The sequence below is a fragment of the Streptopelia decaocto genome, assembly GCF_964273445.1.
Source record: "Streptopelia decaocto genome assembly, chromosome: 10".
Classification (NCBI taxonomy): Eukaryota; Metazoa; Chordata; class Aves; order Columbiformes; family Columbidae; genus Streptopelia; species Streptopelia decaocto.
Window position 1 is genome coordinate 15,163,842 of NC_138665.1, and position 20,235 is coordinate 15,184,076.

The following is a 20,235-nucleotide window of genomic DNA, read 5'->3' on the forward strand; positions in this document are numbered from 1 at the left end:
TCTGGCATCCTTTCAGAAGGCTGATTAAAGCAGCATGTTAGACAATAAAATAAAAGATCCGAGTGGACTTACCTCTACTTTAAGGAGCGCACAGCCTTTCAAGAACTCTTGAATATTAGTGATGCAATCAGCTTCATTTTTAGGCTCTGGGCAATACTAAAGAAAGAAAATCCACTGAGATTGTTGCATTACCTTCCGTATAATCGCTATTCAGAAGGCCTGCATGAATATTGACATGTGCGTTTTATACTGAATTAGGGAAGCTTCCTCAGGGGGCGGGTGGGGGTGGCAGGCAAGCTGTCGAAGCAGGAAGAAAGAGCCACTGGAGGAAGTGATGCATAGATCGAAATGGTCGGCATCTTGTTTTGAATGTCAACATATGACAGTGCCCAAAGTGACAGTGGGAAATCGATGACCTTTAAGAACACGCTGCCCCCAACCATCACATATAAGCAAAAGATAAGGAGCTAGCAAAACTGATTGTTGCATAACAAATGAAGGTTCCTGTTGTACAGGGTGCAGAACCTGGGGTTTTTTTTGTGTGTGTGTCTGTGTTCTATTTCTTTCTTTTTTTTCAAAATTAAACAGCTTCTCTACAGTGTTGCCATTTCCTATCTCGTTGGAGTCCTTCCCCTTTTTTCTCCTGCAGTTACTTATCGCATTTTTGGACTGTCTGAATATATGCTTTGTAAAACTGAAAGGAGATACGTGGCTTAAAGTACCGACAGATTTGCAGGTCTTTGGACAGTTCAAAGTAGCATAGATGCAACGTTTATTATTTATTCCTAACCTAATCTGCTGCTCCAATATATTTCCTGACTAGCAAAGTATTTTACAGTAAGAGTTCTGAAAGACTGAATATATTTACAATTGTAATTAATGATATTTACATAAGTACAGACAAACTGCGTGTCCTTGTATTCAAACCCAAGGTATTTTGATCTCTGGCAGACCCGGTGTTTCCTGCTACTGCATGAACACACGTTAACTTGGCCAACTGTAACCTTTTGAGTTTCTTTTCTGGATGTAGAGACAAAAATCAAAGAACTAAACCTACAATCGTACTTTGCCCTCAACTAGATACAACTAGTAACTGACATGTAACAGCTTTATCTCTCCGATGCGCCTTGCTCATCTCACTTTCCAAGGAAAACCACACCTGGGAATGACCAGGGCGGTATTTTCCTGAGCCGTGCTCTGTTTCAGGGTAGCAAAACACATCTTAAAGCGTTACCTTTTCTGCAGATCCCGGAAGAAGCCGCTGAATGAGTTTACAAAGCACAGTTCCATCTTTCAGAGAAGTTTTCAGGAACTCCTCCGGATCATCGACTATTTTCTTAGGGGAATTTAAAACTCCTAACGAAATGAGCCACGTTACAATTTGTTCCTCCGGATTCATCGCGGGGAGTTGTGCTGCCAGCGCCGTTCTGTGCAGCAGCTTGCTGGAACCCACATCCGTGATTGCATCTTCCTGCCTCTGCTGCTGCTTGCACAGCTCAAGGGAGAAGCTGGTTTTTCTCGGCACAGAAACTCACAGAATCTTAAGAACCAAAAGTACTGTTAACTCTAAGAAACTCTGTTTTTCAAAAATAAAAGTTTCTAGCACTGTTAAAGAAAGACAGCAAAGCAGGCCTTCAAATACACATCTGCAAGACTATTGAAAACCAAAGTATTTGATGTGGATGGTTATTCCATCAAAAAGATCTTACCTAGTGGCTTCCTCCTTGTGGCAGATGGCATCTTGTAATATGTGAACTTGGTCTTAACTTGTGGCTATTGCCCAAAAAAGTCAATTTGTCTTTAATACTGTAAATTATGAGGTATTTACATTATTTAAATTGAACTTCACTCTAAAGATGATTGGGAGGAACATCACACTACCTTTAAACACTTTTCAACTTTATGCGGCAAACCTAATTATCAAAATTACCTCCTATGATAGTTTTCTGCTTTCAAGATCTGATTTTTGAAAATGATCATGTATTTAACATAGAAGGAATTACTTTTTCAATATACAAGAAGTGCACATATAATCAAAACTGGATTTTTGGAAGACAATAAACTCTGAAAACAAACATCCTGGATGACTTTGAAAAGTTCATAAATTTACATCGGCCAAAGCCAAGAAGGAAACTTTCCACCTACTTGCCCTACTAAAATGTCCCTTTCCACCAGCTCTTCAGGATCTGTTGTATGAAGACAGAGTAGTGTCTGTTTTTCACCCTGCTCTGGGACAGTATTAAGCATCACTATTAGTCACATTAATTTAGAAGAGTCCAGTCATCTTGCAATTTTCTTATCCTAATTGTCCTCTCACCAGAACAGACGGAAAACAAAGCAATTTTCTCAGTTCGCGATGCCAAGAAGTGAACTAGAGCATCACCGACTGAAGCAATAGGAACAAATTACCCTAGAGATCAGAATTTCTCAGCAACAATATTCTGAGCCAATTCCTAACCCTGGTGCTTGAAGCAACTGTTTTCAAGGCATCAGTGCTCTCACCCTGCTTAGGCCAGGAATTTGAAGGGTAGAGAGAAACAGAACAGCAGGATAAATTACATACAACAAATACACACGGGTTTGCGTCTGCACTTTCCAGGTCTTATGACTGGTAAGTGGGGCCTATGCAAGGATCATTTTTAACAGACACCCAGCGAGAAGCCAGAATTGTCCTTTTAGGGTTAGACAGACTTTTGACCTTTACAAGGACATGGGGATGAGTTCCAGTTCTCTGTTGTGTGGAAGCCCCGGTAATAGCGAGCTGCAGCCAGCATCAACAGGCAAGCCGGCTGAAGCTAAATCACAAAACTCATTGCCATCTGGTGAAGTACATCCACAACTATCCATATGTGTGCAAAACATTGCAAATTTATGACTAATTACAAGAACTTCTGTGTTTTTTTTTTCTTTTTCCAGTTCTCATGAGCACTAGTTTGTATAAGTGAGTACTTGCGGTCTCCACTTCCATAGCTTGCTTTTTCTTTTTCCGAATTTGTAGCAGGTAAGAAAACTGTTAATGTTCTTTCATCTACTGGGGATGAGCATTTATTTTAGAGGACATGCACTTCAGTCATCGAACCAGAACATACCAGTTTCTGATGTAAAGAGCAAGAGAAATATTTCAATGCAGGTAAAATTACACACCTCCTTCATTAAACTCAAGTGTTACAAACCTGAACACAATGGACCACTTCACCCACTCCCTCCTCTAAAGCAAACTTCGTTTTGTGTAGAAAGGCAGGTTTAGTTTCATGACTGTTTCACACGCAGCTGTGAAACACGTAGATGTTACTGGTTGCAACTACAATTAAATGAAAACTTTTCCCCCATCTTGAACCACATCTTGGAAGACTGGAGACATACGCATATTCAGAAAGCCCCAAAATTTAAGGTAGTTCTGATTAGCCACCTCAAAGCCAGCCTTACATCTTTCAGAAAGGACCCATGAATGTTCCAGCTCATTCACCCACCCAACACTAAAATTAGTTGTGGCAAACCCAGGCTATGAAGGTACAGCCACCATGAGAGGAACCGCTTCTGCTCTGGTCTTTGGCACAGACTTCAACTTTGGTTATTTGTTGACAGGGACAAATCAAATGAATTGTCGACCATCTCTTGCAGAGTCAAACTCCACCCCCAATTACAAATACACTTACTTTATTTGCAGCTTGATTTACACCGGTGATGACTGTATACTTAAAATCATTTAAAGGGAGGTGGCAGGTGGTCTATACCAAATAATCAAAGGATTGAGGGCACAACCATCACTAACAGCATGGTAACATGAGCAAGTTAAGAATAATACCCAGGATGTTCAGAAAACATTCTGGAGTGATTCTCCTCGCCTTTATGTAACTTTTTTTTCAGCAGAGGGAAAACAGCCATTACAAAGGACAACACTGCAATATTTTTCTGCTGCAGAATCTACTGATGCCTTTAACTAGTGACTTCAACAATAAAGTCTGAGTCAGCGCATGAGCTAATTTACATTGGTAAATTCTCATTATTTAGCATTTTAGGCCAGTAATTTTTTCCATGTGTTAGCTCACATGTTGGCATTAGATTTTAGTTAGGACTATCTGTTTTATCCTAAAGAGCAGCACCCATGCTGTAAGCTACTGCTGAAGGAATCTCTTAATATTACAGCACATTATTCTTTCTTGCAAAAGACACACCGAGACCACTCTGTAACAATAAACCTCCATCAATATGTAACACTAGCAATCTTTTCTACCCTGTAAGTGTTGCTGAGCAACAGATATTTTATTTTAGTTAAAGAAAACCCAACACCCATAATGCTTTTGTTCAACAGTAAGTTTATTAGCCCTGCGCAATACTGCAATTCGACCCATGTGCTACATACAGGCAGATTTACTCCTAGAATCTGCAGTCCGTAACTGAAGTTTAAAGTGGTATTGTTATCCCGAACCCCAAAGGCAGTTTTAAATCCCTAGATTAGGTATGCAGCTTTTTCTTCTTTAGCCACTCATCATAAAGGAGTTGCTTAAATGAGATCAGTTTGCCTACCATGGAAGAAGTCAATATAAACTTTATCAGCCATGACTGTTCAGGTATTTCATTCAGTCTGAAGTTTTATTTTCTGTATTAAATACTGGTGCCTGAGGATTCCTCTCTCATACATTGGTGCATCAATATTTATGTAAGATAAAAATGCATCAAAACCAAGAGATGCAACACTGTCTGGAGTTTTCCAAGAAGCCAGTACATACAACAACACTGATTATTCTGGGGATTTATCACTAGTATCATCTCAGTATCTCAGCATTTCCTCTCATCCAGAAGGCCTGGACAATTATAAAGCTGTTAATGCAAGAATACAGTAAAACTTTTCATGTTTTCTTGGTGAAGAAGAATTTGTAACAATTTAGTCCTCTGTATTTTAGAGGATTAAAACTTACTTTTATATCACTTCCTCTTTTTTTCAGAAAGTACCCCATGTAAAGGGCAACCTGGAGTATTTTTCTGCTGCAGAATCTACTGATGCATGTATACTGACTTATAAAAGGGCTACTCTTGACTCTTGGAAGATATCAGCTGTGGCAGACAGCAACTGACTTCCACCTGAGAGTTCTTTCTATATCCAAGAGATTAGTAGCGCTACTTTCAAAGGTAATTCCTGAATGATAACACAAGCCTCTAAAACAAATACTGGGTTAACACCCCACTCAAAAGCCAAGCTTTAACAGCTCCACTTTGTTATCCTTTGATTTTGCAATGCATATCCACTGCTTCACTGCTGCCTTCTAGTCACCAGAACTGAAAAAAAAGAAATTCAAGTTAGTACACTCTCAGAAACCAAGAGATGGACAAAAAAGCTAAATCATCTTCGAGCTGATTTTTGTACACACTATGTATACATTTGATTATATTCAATTTGTCCCAACAGTATGAAAATATATCAATAGCTAAGTAAAATAACCAAAATTATTTGAGGACTACTTGTATTAGTGTCCACTTCTTGTACAACGCTGTCTGCAGAGCAAGCACTAAGTAAAGCCTCTAATTCCTTTGCAAATCCTGTTTTAAGCTCTTGTCTACCAAAAAATCCTGGTAGCTCTTGACGATCTCAGGATGGTACTAAGGAGTCCTGTAATAAACCGGTATACACAGTGGTGCTAATCTCTAAATAATGGTATGCTATAGATTATATAAAAGTTGTGATCCAGAGAAGGTGTACAGCTTGCTGAATTAGTACAACTACATCCGTATTTTTTACAAAGTTAGTACTAACTTTCCTGCCATGGAATCAGTTAAATTCTATTTACTGCTCCCTAACTAACGTTGTCACCATGCCCATTAAGTAATTTGGAAATGTTTATGAGCTGCAGAACAGGCAGAGAAAGTGTGCTTTCATCTTTCTTAATTGCAACATGGCCCACTACCACCAAGTGATAAACCATAGCTAGTAAACCGAGAAAAAAAGCACTCAATTTTTGCAAAAGAGAAAAACTTTTTCACTTGCTTCAAGTAATTAATTAACCTTTGGCATCCCAGCTAATACAGAGAATTGAAGCTAACATGGCACATGAATATAAAAAAGTTGGTAACACTTTGATACAACCTATGTGATGATCTAGCAAACCTTTTAAGATCACTTAGGATGCTGCACATTAAAGACAGTATTCCACCACTTTACTAGAGGATTCACCACCTGGATCAGCTTAAAACTGTAAACTTAAAAACTGATTCCTGCTAGTTTTTTGCAGGTTGGTGGGGGAGCAAGAGCGAGCTTACATTTAGACTTATTTCCCTAATGCACCTGGTACCGTACTACTGAGATTAGTGATTTTTGACTGGAAAGTGATTTTTGACTGAAAAAATGTTAGGCTTTTTAACCTTTAAAAAGATACCCAGAGTTGAAACGATGTCCTTTCCAGTCGGACTTGTGATTTAAATATTTTAACAGTTATGCTTAAGAAAAATGTGAAGATAAGGAAAGTACCACTTTTTTTTTTGTTGGCTGAAATTTTATGAAGTCACAGAAAAATACAAAGTTGGTCATGTAGCAGCTTTTATTTAACTATATGCTTCACCTCAGAACAGAAAATAGCCATGATGTTTTTATATCTGATGTGGCATATAATCCAATAGTCTGAAATAAAAGCCTATTTTTTCTTATCAAAATAATAGTATCAATTTATCAGGAGTGTTTACAAAATACTACTGGTATGTTCTGACAAAATCATTGCACAGATACTTAGTTGATGTTGCTGTGACTCGAAAGAGAACAAACTGTAAACCAGCTGAGATTACAAACGTCACGCAGTATGCAACAGAACCCATCCTTCACACAAAATGTAACCCCACTGAAATCCGTGACTGGCAGATGAGCAACACTGTACCAGCTACAGCTTTTTCTTGTTACCATTTCAAAGTCGGTTTCCAAAAGCAGTATTTGAAGTTAAGAGCAAAACATAGTTCTTCCATTTACTTTGAAAACTAATTCAAAAAATACATTAAAAGTACACGCACTTCTTACATAAATACTCTCCTTGGGGAGGAGTTTGTCCTTATCCTTCACTCTATACTAGATTTTACAGATTTTGCTCTTTTTCTTTAGTAACAATTATTTAGCAGAAAAGTTTTCTGAAAAGCCGTATTGGCATGACAGCCACTACCACTTCTGCTGCTGAGTTATGAAAAAAATAGCACTCCTGCACATAAAGTCTGAAGACAGTTGCTCCTACATCTACTTGAAAAATAAGTTCAATAGGGCAGGCTTCAAAATCATGAAATGCAGCTGACCTACAAAGTTTTAAACCATTCTGGAGATGCCTATGCAATTTGACTTAAGGACTTCTGCAAGATTAATTCCTTATTAAAGATTATATTCAATATAATAATTAGATTGCGCATTCTGCACATTTAGCAAGACCGATTAAATGTCTGTACTAATGTTTATTATTCCAATTCACTTTTTTTATGGTCTGGTCTCACGAAGGTTCTTCTTCCTCATGAGGGTGGTGAGGCACTGGAACAGGCTGCCCAGAGAAGCTGTGGATGCCCCATCTCTGGAAGTGTCCAAGGCCAGGCTAGACGGGACTTTGAACAACCTTCTCGGGTGGAAGGTGTCCCTGCCCATGGCAGGAGTTGGAACTAAATGATCTTTTAAGATGCCTTTCAACCCAAACCATTCTATAATTCTAGGACTCCTAGACAAAGTACTCTCTGCAGCACACTTTAAGGTACATTTGTAATCCTATGTTATGTTCAGCAATACCCAAATTTGACCAATTTCTGCAGATAAGTGATCTCTCGCTGTCATTCCTAACTTCATAGGCTTAAAAAGCCTACTGAAACCTATGCCTCCAGAATTTAAACAGGAAACTGAAAATATAATTCAGCCACCAAGAATGTTCCTTCAAATCCATAAGCACAGAACCACCAGAAAACTTCCTTCCAGCTATTACAGTAATATCATGTTTACCTTATGTATTGGTAGAGGCACCACTCAGGTCTGCCATCAGCACAGATGAACCAGCATTATTTCAGCAGTATCTTCTAGAAGTTATCCCCCTGCAATCAAGAAAAGATAAAACAAATTGAGGAAAGTGTATTTTACAGCATAAGTCAACCTACAGTGCTTCCCCCCATTTCAACAGTCACAAGCTTGGGTTTGCAGATTATTCTCTTGCAAGTTTACTATGTCTCAAGTGGAAGATTCACTGGCTTGGAATGGACTGGAATGGCTTAGTGACAGGTTGCATGGCTTATGGATTCTCACTTCTGTTCAATGGTGCACTGCCATGTTAAATCCATAAGTTGAACGACAAAATTTACTGAGGACTAAACAGTAGTACAAAGCTTTTGGGTTTGTGCTTTTTTGTTTTTAGTTGGAGGTCTTCGCATCTACTATATTCAAGAGCATCTTTTGAACTTCATGGCTTTACCTGAGTCATAACAACTTGCTACAGGTTCTGCCACAGGTACTAGATATCCCTGTAATGCAGTGTCAAAACTAAAGTCAGGCATCCAACTAAACAAGTTTGCAATGGCTTGCTTCAAAATCCCAATAGCCGAGTGGATACTCGTCAATCTAAACCAATTCCTGGTTTCACGAGGCTTTAATTTTCTTTAATACAGCATATGCAGCCTCTTTAAGCACCTTCACTGGAAGATACTGGGCACAAAATACCCCCTCCCAACCCTACTTGGCAATATTCTGTCTACAGTGAGCTGCATCATGTCTTTAGTTTCAGAATTGGTGCCATAAATACTTTTTTCAAGAAGAAATGTTGAATTTGGAGAACTTCTAATGTATTGAAGTATTTCTTTTCCTTTTTTTATCTAAAGAGCACTTCCATTGCCATAATGTGCAGCTTGTCTTACTGTACTAGAGGAAGCTAACTTGATTCAATTTTTGACTTAGACTGAAAAACTAGTTTGCTTTGCTTACCATCTTTGCTGTTTCAGAGGCATTTGATGCTTTAAATCAGCTGTGGAATGCTGAAAGATTCACTTGTTTTTATGAAGCCATAAGCCTTTGAGAAGTTGGAGAGAAAGACTTCTTTGCTTATCTTATTTTCTCCTTTGGAATCAAAGATGTTCCTTTAAAAGTGAAACACTACAGAGTTGCAAAAATTTGAAACAGTATGAGTAAGCATCGTTTTGCAGCTTCTTTGATGGAATTGGTCACTTTTTTTTATTTTTTTTTTTTTTTACAGTATTTTGTAGCTGACTTACATGTACATGATTTGGAGGGGAGATCTTTTCAAACTCCCCATGAAACAGTAGGAAGGCAGAAAATAGTATTATCCACTTGTTTTTCAGGTTAAGTGAATGATATCCTGTATTTTTCTTTACACAAGGATCTGAAGGCATTTTGTACCAGGAACACTGACTTCAAATTCTAGGCAAAACTGCCCTTTGTGCGGAATATCCCCACCACCCTCCAAATCACAAGTAATACTTTAAGAATGAGATGCTGAACATGTAGAACAATCCATCTCCATGTCAGATGGTTGGATGTTGTGTGGAAGATCTTAAGAACTGCTTGTTCCATTCATGAGGAAAATCAGATGGGAAGTGTGGCATTTCAGGGAAACTTTACTTTGAAAATTACAACACTAGTACACAGCTCAGGTTTCATACATTTAACATCTGCTTTTTGAAAGAAATGTTAACAATTTTGAAATGAAATTAAACATTGGTTTAACTTTTCCTCACAAAAGCATGAAAGTCATGGAGGGGAAAACTTAACAGGCAACAATAGAAAAAGGTAAAAACAACTTTTTCTTTTAGTAGTCCTCTGGTAGTAAAGATAAAACAACTTCCACTTTTCGTTGTTTTGAGAAGTAATGTATCTTGGTCCAAAAGTTTAAGAGTGTTTTTAATATCTGCTTCTGCCTCCACCTCTATCGGATCTGCTTCCACCACGGCCACCACCTCTGGGTGCTCCGCGGCTCGAACTACTGTAAGAATCACGAGGAGGTGGATAGCCCCTTTCCATGGATGGGGGAAGACCCCTGTCTTGTCTTCCAACACGGTCACGGCCACTTGAGTAGACATCACTTCTGCTGCTTGAGTAACTTTCTCGGCTTCCATATCCATCTCGTGTGCTGCCGTAATCATCATATCGACTGCTTCCACCATAAGATGGCGGGGGCCCTCGTGCAGGTGGAGCACTACGTGAGTTACCTGCAGGGTCAACGGTCAGGTAATATGGCAACACCACAAGTTATATATAACAATTTCAATCTGAACTTACAGAACTGCTGTATTAAATGTTTACTGCTACTCTTTTGCATGTATTGAGATGTTCTTAATATTATCTGCCATGTTAATGGTATTTAAAGTGGGGATTGCGTATCAGGCAGTGAGTGGATTTAAAGCCTCTGAAGGAATGATGACGGTGTTTATTCAGGCAGGCTCTTTAATGGGTATTCCAGAACAGGTTGTTATTTTAGAGAAGAAACTCAGCCATATTTTCCAGAGATAGTTGCAATTTTGAACTGTAGACTTTGCTTCTTTAGCTTATAGTTTACTTTAAAAGATGCTCAAATGATAACCAACACCTGCACTTTCACTGTAAGGGGGAAAAAAAAAGTGTGCCACTTCCCCCTAAAGCACAAGCAACCCAGTAAAACCCAGGTTTTATGAAACCTGTTAACAAATTACTACATGATTCTTACCATAACTCTCATATGAATCTCTGTAAGAGCCTCCACTTGGATGATCTGAGTAGTCTCTGTCACGTCCACCACCGTATCCATCACGATCACTATAGGAGGAAAGACTACTAAGACTTAGTACAAATCAGTGGGACCACAGCAAGACTAAAATCACAGGGAGAAAAATCAAACAGTAGGTACCTATATCCCCTAGAGGGGTATTCGTCACGTGAACTAGAATGACCATAATCACGATACGCGTAGTCTCGTGGAGGCGGCGCATAGTCCCGCGTATCCCTGGAACTAGGATAATCTCTGCTTGAATAACTACGAAGAACAAGAATGGGGATGTTAGCTGCATGTCATACCTTGAAAGGTAAAGGATCAAAATCCTTCTTTGAACAACAACAATAAAAAAGGCCAAACTAAATTAGTAAAACAATTTACCCATCTTTAGTGCTGTAGCCATCATCTCTTGGAGACATGTAGACATCTCTTCGCGATGGCATTGGTTCTCTGCGCGGGGGACCGCCATAACTGTCTCTTCCACGTGACACAGGAGCTTAAGAGAAATAGTCCAGATTTTAAAAATTAATCAGCATTTAGCCACGCAGAAGACTCCTCAAGGCCGGTTAAACGTTAGCAGACTCTTTATAGCAATTAAAACATCTTCCTGTAGCCTAAATTTGTAGTATTTCATATTTCTGCTTGTAAAGTTTTAAAGCAGCATTAGAAGGAACATACTCATCACATCACACCAATTTGTTCCAATCAGCTATGGAATCATATTGGTATGAATCGATAGATTAGAAAAACAAAATACTATCCCACAGCCGCTTTAAAGTTAGAACAAATGACTGGAAACAGTTCCTCAAGAAAAACTAAGGTACTACAGCTGACTAAACAACAAAATAAATCAGGAAGTTCTTACCTCTTCCTCCCATGCTACTGCTACGCACTGGTCCTGAAGGTGCAGACCTTTTAGGTGGAGGACCTCCACTTCGTGGAGGTGGACCTCTCTTCATGGGAAGTGGCCCTCGAGAAGACCCTACAAGCATATGCCATAAACCAATTTGTTATTTCTGTGATATTCACCTGCATGCCCCTCAAGTCTGAACTACAATAACCTAGGCACTATTATTACCACTGCCATCAACAGTAGATCTCTAAAATTAGACCTCAAAACCTTCTCTTGTGTTTTGCTCATTACTATAGATGCTACTGGCAGAAATGAGAGCACACCAAGCTAACCCTTCCGTAGCCTAAATTCCTGTCAATAATTGTCTTTTAGAACTTACTATCCAAAAGCCACAGGGTGTGCCAAGGGAGAAAGACAGCTGATATGTGCAATCAATCACAGTTCAAATGCTCAAAAAGTTACTGTCCTCAGAAGAGCCACCTGGGAAGATGCACAAGAGAAGATCCTACATAGAGAGGGAACAGAGGCACTAAAGAGTCTGTAGAACCTACTACATAGACTCTTCAAGACAGGAGTTTTCACTACCTCCAGGGTTGTTTTTCCTCATTACAGCTTTTACTGTTATACCTCAGGTGCTGCTTGCTTTTTAAGCGACAGTTTGTTTCAATACTGAGAAGTCTCTGAATAAACAGCTGTATCTAAAGTTAAAGGATACCCAGTATCAAGTAATGTACTATCCTTCTACTTCAGAAAGCTTCAACTCATCGCACTGCTAGTTATTAACAACAAACATGGCCTAGCTTCCTTAATTCCCATTATGATCTGGAAGGATCAGTCCTAGGATTTAGTAAGTTTAGACTTCTTGCCAGTAAGAATGAAAGGCAGTTCCCTTTCCCTGGTGGAAGAGAATCGCTTTTTCACCTTGAATACCAGAAAGCTTCCTTTCTCACGTGCAGGGCAGGAGTTTTGTTTTTCTTTCATAACCAAAAGTCAAGTGGAGTGTTAGTTGTAGAAGGGAATCTTCATATTTGAAAGCCTTTTCTTAAGGTGTACTTGCCTAATCAAAAATTTGACTAAACTGCTGAGATCATATTTCATCATTTTAATAACGAACAAGGAGTGCACTATTCATCTGTTTTGACTTTTTTTTTTCCAGTAGGATTTATTGTCATCTTCCAATGGGATTTTCTTGTATGTTGTCCAAGTATATAATGAGAGGTAAATACATACCCAAGTGACTCCCTCTTGAAGGTGGTCCTCTCGCGCCACTTCCGCCTCTTCCACCTCTAAGGCCCCTGGGAGGACCCCTGCTTCGTGGAGGGGGTGGCGGCCCACGCCTACCACCACTTTCAAAGGATGGCTTGGTTGCTTGTTCCACTTTAATTGCCTTCCCATCTAATGACTAAAGAAGAAGCTGCTTTACTTACTGCTCAGTCATGTTTGTATTTCTTAAATTAAGCCCCTCTTGCTTCACTATTATGGGGCTTCCTTTTTATAAAGTTAGAGCAACTCTAGAACTGATTTCAGTCTTCAGTATTAGTCCCCATGTACTCAGCAGCACGTTGGGCCTAATTTCTATAGTACTTCATTCTTGTGGTATTGATGAAAAAAAAATACAGAGCAGCATCAGAAATGACTTTCAGTGAAAACACAAGTGTCCAATGATTACGGCAGCCCCATGTCATTTATTCTGTAAATGAAACATGATTTATGATCTCCAATTTACTTTCAATTGCCACGGACTTTTGTACCAAACTAGGACTGCACCAGTTGTTACAGGATTAAGCTGAAGACATCTTAGCTTCAGTTGGGGTTTCTGGCAATGGGGAGGCCGTTTAGTACATTTTCTTCATGTTCTGATAAACTGGTGATCACTGAAGTATTTAAGTAATTTGAGCATCTACAAAGCAGACTGAGTATGATAATTCACCCTTCTTTTCTACTGTTTCAAGCTGGGTTTTCGAAAAGGTGACTGTCACAATTAACACTATCACTTGCTTTTCCAGAGTGGAGGCGCTTTGTGGTTTTGAGGTGTGGAAGCTTTTTCTGGAATACAGACCTGTGGTAACTCTGCAGCCAACTACTATACCTCCAACATCAGCAGATGGTTAAGACATATTGGTTAACTCAATCTAATTGATCAAATTTCTGTACAATCTTTTGGACACCACACATTGGTAATTATAGCAGAGCCAAGATTGCAAGCTCTACTGAAGTAAGGTTACAGCACACCTACCCTGGCAAACATAGTTTATTTGCCTTTTTTAGCAGTTAAATATTAACTCTGCTATGACAGTTAATAAAGTATACATGTAGGAAGTGTTTATTGCACTTTGCTGTGATAAATGAACAAGAACATGACTGCTAGTAATGTCTTACTCTGAAATGCTGATAGTTTTTTACCGAAGTACTGAATATTTTTTGTTCTCCAATGAAATGTAGCTCTGAAATAAGCCATTTTAGTATCTCATGTATTCTGCCACCATATGTAGTTGTAGCTACTGTTTGAAAAACCTATATGCATATCTAGGTCCAACTTGATCCACTGTGAGATAAAATAATAGTAAAATCATACTGGTCTTGGCTTTGACTTAAAAGATTTTACTTATGGAAGGCTCCTCAAAAAGCCTTTTGGCATGACAAGCCGAAACATTCCAGGAATGAGCATTAATACCTCTAATCACTGGAACTTCTGTGTTCATATCATGTAATTTTGCCATCATCATTCACCTGTTTCAGTCATCCTTCTCAAAATGGGAAGAGTGGGGGGCTTGAAGCCTTAAGCTTTGCCACCACAACCACTGCTGTCCTCAACTCCACAGCAGATTCCTGACAGCTTATTTCAAGCTTGGAAACCAACCACCATCCCCTTCTGCTAGCATCAGTTATGAAAACCTGGATGCTAGGTTCAAGGTCCTTCCTTTTTTTATGTAGAAGGTACAGTTTTCCTTATAATTTCTCCTCCTGTTTCCTTCTGCCTTGTGCTTATGCATCTTACTTAGGCAAAATACAGGTTTCTTTTGAAATTGCTTTATGTAAGCAGCATTAAAAAGCTGTGCCTAAGTTCCAAAAAGACCTTTCATTAGGTCAAATAACATTTTGTTTGTTTTTGCTAACCAGGAGAAGGTATTTGTCAAGGTTTGTCCTGTTTTGAAGCAGAAGGGACAACTTCATTTTGTTGGTTCTTACGTGAAGGAATAAAGGTCTCACCTCACTGAACAGATAAAACTCAGACAAGCCATCTCGGAATACAGAATATTTTTCAATGAGCCCAAAACACCTGCTGTCGACACAAACCTAGGTTGGTGTTTATAACCTTGATTCAGAGTGTTACAGTAGCATTTTCAGTATAATATAGGCACCATAAAGTAGTCACCTTGGTGCTAAAATACAGGAAAGCCATTTAAGATGAAGAGTCATTTAAGGATAATAATAAATTGGTAATCAAACTCCTGTAAGTGGAATGAGCTTTGTAAGGTGAGCCAGGGAACCTTAAACAGAATTAGAGAACTGTCCAGTGAACTGTTTCATGTTCCAACAGAAAAGATTAATGAAATTTGAAGTTTTAGAAGTGGGACAGAAATCAAGTATTCCAAAGAAACTATTACAGAAACTACATGAAAGTGCAACCTAAGATCACGCAGGGCTCTCCTCTCCAATGGATCATTTTCTGTTGATGTTGCAGTGACCACCATTTCTGCATGTTCCTTGAAGGCGACATCAAGTAGGCTCCCTTTCACCAAATATATTCAAGAACTCAAGATGATTTCTTATTCAGCTGCTCTTCTACATGTTGCATTGCTTCTTCATCAAAAGAACTGGGACCGTTTTCTGTTCATTAGCAGAAGAACCTTCTGCAGTGCTGAGTACAGTTTAGACTGTTTGGATTTTCAGTATTTGCTTCCAGCCTCTTAACACAGTCCAGCTGGTTTGGCAGGTCTACACTGGAATTAAGATCTCTGGCTTGTCACAGATGTTTCCTCTAAGGCTGTATTCTCTCTTTAGTTATTCATTTTTTCTTCAGGAGTTGAAATCAAGAGATCATGAGAACAGCACAGAATACTGCATAAAATGTCCGCTACGGACCTGGAGTACTCACACTTGTATCCAGATAAGCACATATATTTAATGATAACATTATGTAGACTTGACAACCACGGAATTATGGTTCTTCTTGAAGAGGGTTAATCATTTGGGATGATAAAGTATTTCTAACATGTCTTCTGTGCTGCTCAGACATGCTAACATTGATCCAATTTTGCAGAGAAAGTAATTTTAATGAGAAATCTCCATCCCCACTCCAAAACCATTATCTCCTGACCTCTTTCTGCAGGACTGAAATTAATCTTCAACAAGCATGCTTAGTCTAGCCTATGCTTGTCTCATTTTACAATGAAATATAATTAACTCCCTTCATTCCCCCCACCCAGAAAGGAGCAGAACATTGGACATACGTTTTTCATGAATATTTGCATAGCAAAAAATCAAATCCACATTTATTCTCACAGGATCTATCCAAGTCAGCCTCTTCGACTGGCTGCAACTTTGAATTCCTTTGGAATGACGTAATGTGCAAACACACTGGAGATGCAGAACTCTTCCGACGGCCAGACAGGTCAACTAATTCCTTACAGACTGCCTGGACTATTGTCTGCACAGTGCTTCTGCTGCTTCTCAAGTGCCTGAAATTCTCATGAACACTCCAATCCATCATTTCCAAATGGACAAAAAAACTCCAAGTTCTCATTTATTACAATGATCTCTTCCCACAGCATGCCTTCGACATCACTCCTCAGATCTAGAACGCAGGGTCTTTGAGGTACAAGCAGTACTTATTGTTCAGAAGGCTTTCTGAAGATGACGATAAGAGACTACCTCATGAACATCTTCCACATCTTTCATATCCATGGTTGAACCATGCTACACCAGTACAGAACTGGAACCATACACAGCAGCACCTAAAGGTTCGTTAAAAAAGTCTTTCTAGACAAATCCCAAGCGAGGATGTTATTTTCATCTACTATTTGCAGATGAAGGCACTCTTAGATTTGTAGAGTTGAAGACGGAAACCATGAGAATGATGATCCACAAGGCAGTAGTTTCCAAGATTTCTTGACAATGATGGAGATGGTGCATTCCAGAACATGCAGACATTACCTCAGCCACAAACATTCAATCTCATTTAGCTACTTTACTAAGCATTACTTTCCTTAATGTTTCCAACGTGACCAAACACATGCCACAACCTTCAAGATTTAGAACAGCTGGAGATTATTTTCAGAGGTATTTTCATTTTAAAGCTGCACTCCACAAACACTTAGGATTACTGTCTGAACTCCTTCAGTCTGACAAGTAGTTGTTGGTGCTTGACATTACCTTATGGGAGGGTTCAGTGTAATGACTACTTCAGAGGATATCAGTGTTCAAGAACTGCAGTAAACAAGTCTTCAAAACTGTAGCAAACTACACAATGAAGAAACAAATTCAATAAAAGGAGCATCTTTAAGGATGTTTAGGGTGGTACAGAAAGGACATTATCTGACTTATCACTCTCTGCCTTGACAGAAATGACTAACCTGTTTAAAAAGCAAGCAACGCTCCAAAGAAATCAAAGCTAATTGTCATGAGGTTGTCCTAAAGCAGCCAGACACTAAGTACACAGCAGAAAGCCTGCTGTAACACAAAGCAAGGAAATTCTACTATTTGTGTTCACCGTCAACACTACAGCAAGCTCATTTTCTTATTCCTGAAGTGCAAATATTCATTATGCTACACTTACTGACTGCAACGACTGACATTTCTCTTTCACTTCAATGTCTTACGCTAACAAGACTAACAACTGTGTGAAATGTATCTCAGAGACACTGCACAGAAAAAGGCCAGTGCATGACCTTAATACAACTGTCCAGATTATGCATGAAAAAACAAGAGTCAGAAATGGAAGTTAAATGAGAAGCCAACTTTCACTGCCTAATGAGACAGCACCTCTGTTGAAGCAGCTCTTGACCATTAAGTTGCAAACTTGGCATCTAGCTTTTCAAACACATGCTGCAACAGACACAGATCACAAGATCCTAGAGTTTCTTCACAAACTATCCTGATCTGTCTCAGAATTTTTGCTCCAAATTCTCATGTTTTCTTTTTAAAGACAAAACATATGCATGAAATACGTACTTCTTTAAGCCACGTAGTTACATTGTATGGTGCAAACAAGCAAATTCATACATGCTAAATAGACTGATGATAGAACTCACAAACGTATCTACTGATTACCAGATAATGTATCAATGCCATCAACACTCCAGCACAGCAGGGAAGTCACATTAAACCCATGTTAAGGGAAGCACTGTTTTCAGTTAAGTCACTTCCCTAAAGTGTAATTGACACAGTACAGCATTCAAATATAATAAAACAAAAACATAATACCGGACATGCAAGAATGAAGAGCTGACTACTAGCCCTCCATCACCAATTAAAAAACAAAAGTGTAACTGACTGACAGCCAGACTTCACTTTTTACTGTCAAATCCAGAATCAGGAGAAAGTAACTCCAGCTTTGTGGAAACAAAGATGTTTTGCCAAATTTAAAGTTATGACTTGTCTCCAGGATCTTCTAACTCTTTGTCCTTCCAACTTTTATTACTAGGCAATTTACCCCAACGATAAGTATTGCTGGTCAGTAACAATGGTGACATGTAATTGGTCTTAATTCCTACCTTTCCATTCATATCTCTGGCAGCATCTTGTGCATCTGCTGGACTCTCAAATGTGACAAACGCAAATCCTCTGGACTTGTTGGTTTCACGATCTTTCATCAAAAGAACTGCAGAGATAAAGCTGTGTAAGCTTTTCCTATAATCAGGCAGCAACACTTTACCTTTATATAACCTTTTAAGCTCAGAACTTCTTAGAGGACATGAAAGCACCATCATTTCAGATGATCAATGCTAAAAAAGTCATCATAGCTATGTTGTTGCATTTTATTTTTTTACTGTCTTTAAATAGCAAGGTTTTTCTTTTTACCTTCCACAATGCGTCCATATTTGCCGAATACAGCCTCAAGGGCTTTTTCATTAGTCTCTGTGTTCAGGCCCCCAATGAAGAGTTTCCCAGGACGATCTGCTTCAACCATTTTGATTCTGCAAATGACCTATTAAAAGCAAAAGGTTGTTATTAACAAAACATTAGACTGCCACTGTGACTTCCATAGCACCTCACGGAATACAAGTAACTTCCTCACTTAAAAGCACAAGCAAATTTTCTTGAGCAAGATGTCAATTAGGAGATGTGAGGTATAAAGCAGGTAAGAAAATAATATTTTTAGACTGAAGCAACTAATAGTATTACCTTCAGTTACTTCTTCATATTACATAGTCTACTTCAAAGAGATTAACTAAGAAGTAGAACAAAGCACTGATGAGAACTCTCTTAAGATCAAGTAGTATTGCTGAATGTGATAAAATGTCCATGTTTACTATCTTTTTGCCTTCAACGGTAATCCTAGCACTCCCTCCCTCTAAATCCTGCCATAGAAGTTTCTGTAAATTTATTTAATATGTTAAAGCAGTACCAAAACATTAATTTAACGACAGCTTGAGCCAATATTCTGAATTATGATAATTTTTAGAAGTATTTAAAATACATTGACACTACGCCAAACTTCTGGCCTACACGTGAGCCTGAACGGATACCAGAGCATCACTGCAGGTGTGCACATCAAGGCCACGGCTAAGGCAGGGGATATTGGGGGACTGAAAAAAAGAATAAAATAAGGCCAAAGACAAAGCAAAACCTTAAGGTGCCCGGCGAAACGCCTGGCGCCTGTGGCCAAGCACACTGCCCGCATGTCTCCAGCGCAATGGCGGGAAAGCCGCAGCGGGGTGCACGGAGGGCCCGGCGCAGCCCCGCACGGTGCGCAGAGACAAAGCCGCCCCAGGGAAGCGGGAGGCCGGCGGGGCCGGGCCGCCCAAGAGCCCGTGGCGCGACCGCCTCCCAACCCCCATTCCCGCCGCCAAGGCGCGTTCCGGAACGGAGGGGGGGGGGCGTCAGACCCTCCGCGGTCTCCAAGCACCTCCACAAAATGGCGGACACCTTTAGCAGGGGCTTTTCTCCCTCCCGGCGCCAAACGACCTCCGCGACGCTAACCCGACCGCGTACCTCAATCCCGTTTTAAACTCTCTCCCCGGCGTGGCCGCCGCCCTCCCTTCGTCCTCTTCGGGGATGCGGAGACCCGCGCGGCGGGACCTCCAACAGAATCCCCGCACCTAAAATGGCGGCCACCGCGCCTCACGCGTTTGGGACCCCCCCTCACCCCGCCATAGCCGCACTGCTCGCACCACCCGACGCAGGACCAGGCGGCCGGGGCGGCAGGCCTGGCTCCGCCGCGCCTCACCCGGGGCCCGCAGCGGCGAGCGTGCAGCACACAGCTCCCTCACCTACGGACCGGACCTTTCGCCGCGGCCCCCACCTGCCGCGGCCCGCAATCGCCCCACAGAGCCCCGCCTGCGTCCCCCAGAGCCCTCGGGCCTGCTGAACTCCCCGGCAGCGCTCACCTCCGCTCCGACCGACCTGCAACTGCGCAATGAGGGGTGAACAAAGGCGCTGGAGGCCTTTATACCGCTGACGTCACCAGCCGGCCGGGACCCCGGATGCAGGCGGCGGCGCGGCCGGCAGGGGGGCGGCGCG

General features: G+C 40.4%; 2 protein-coding genes across 4 annotated transcripts in view; both read right to left on the bottom strand.

The window, feature by feature from the left end:
- Positions 1-1,449, bottom strand: part of ARHGEF6 (Rac/Cdc42 guanine nucleotide exchange factor 6) — a 39,555-nt gene extending 38,106 nt beyond the window's left edge. For both annotated transcript variants that reach the window (XM_082062139.1, XM_082062138.1), the window contains exons 1-2: positions 1,235-1,449; positions 73-156 (exon numbers count right to left, since the gene is read on the bottom strand). In XM_082062139.1, the coding sequence (XP_081918265.1) occupies positions 73-156; positions 1,235-1,399 (249 nt within the window). In that variant the 5' untranslated portion in view covers positions 1,400-1,449. The remainder of the gene's footprint in view (positions 1-72; positions 157-1,234) is intronic.
- An 8,100-nt stretch (positions 1,450-9,549) lies between these two features.
- On the bottom strand, positions 9,550-20,235 carry RBMX (RNA binding motif protein X-linked). 2 transcript variants are annotated; one of them, XM_082062284.1, is made up of 9 exons: positions 20,103-20,235; positions 18,574-18,700; positions 18,267-18,373; positions 12,781-12,952; positions 11,563-11,679; positions 11,079-11,193; positions 10,833-10,958; positions 10,653-10,741; positions 9,550-10,158 (listed from the first exon to the last, which is right to left on the bottom strand). In XM_082062284.1, the coding sequence occupies exons 2-9, from the start codon at positions 18,680-18,682 to the stop codon at positions 9,851-9,853; spliced, it is 1,143 nt and encodes a 380-aa protein (XP_081918410.1). In that variant the 5' UTR covers positions 18,683-18,700; positions 20,103-20,235; the 3' UTR covers positions 9,550-9,850. The 2 variants fall into 2 exon arrangements, with proteins under 2 accessions (XP_081918410.1, XP_081918409.1); XM_082062283.1 differs by having other exon boundaries at positions 10,653-10,756; positions 20,103-20,234.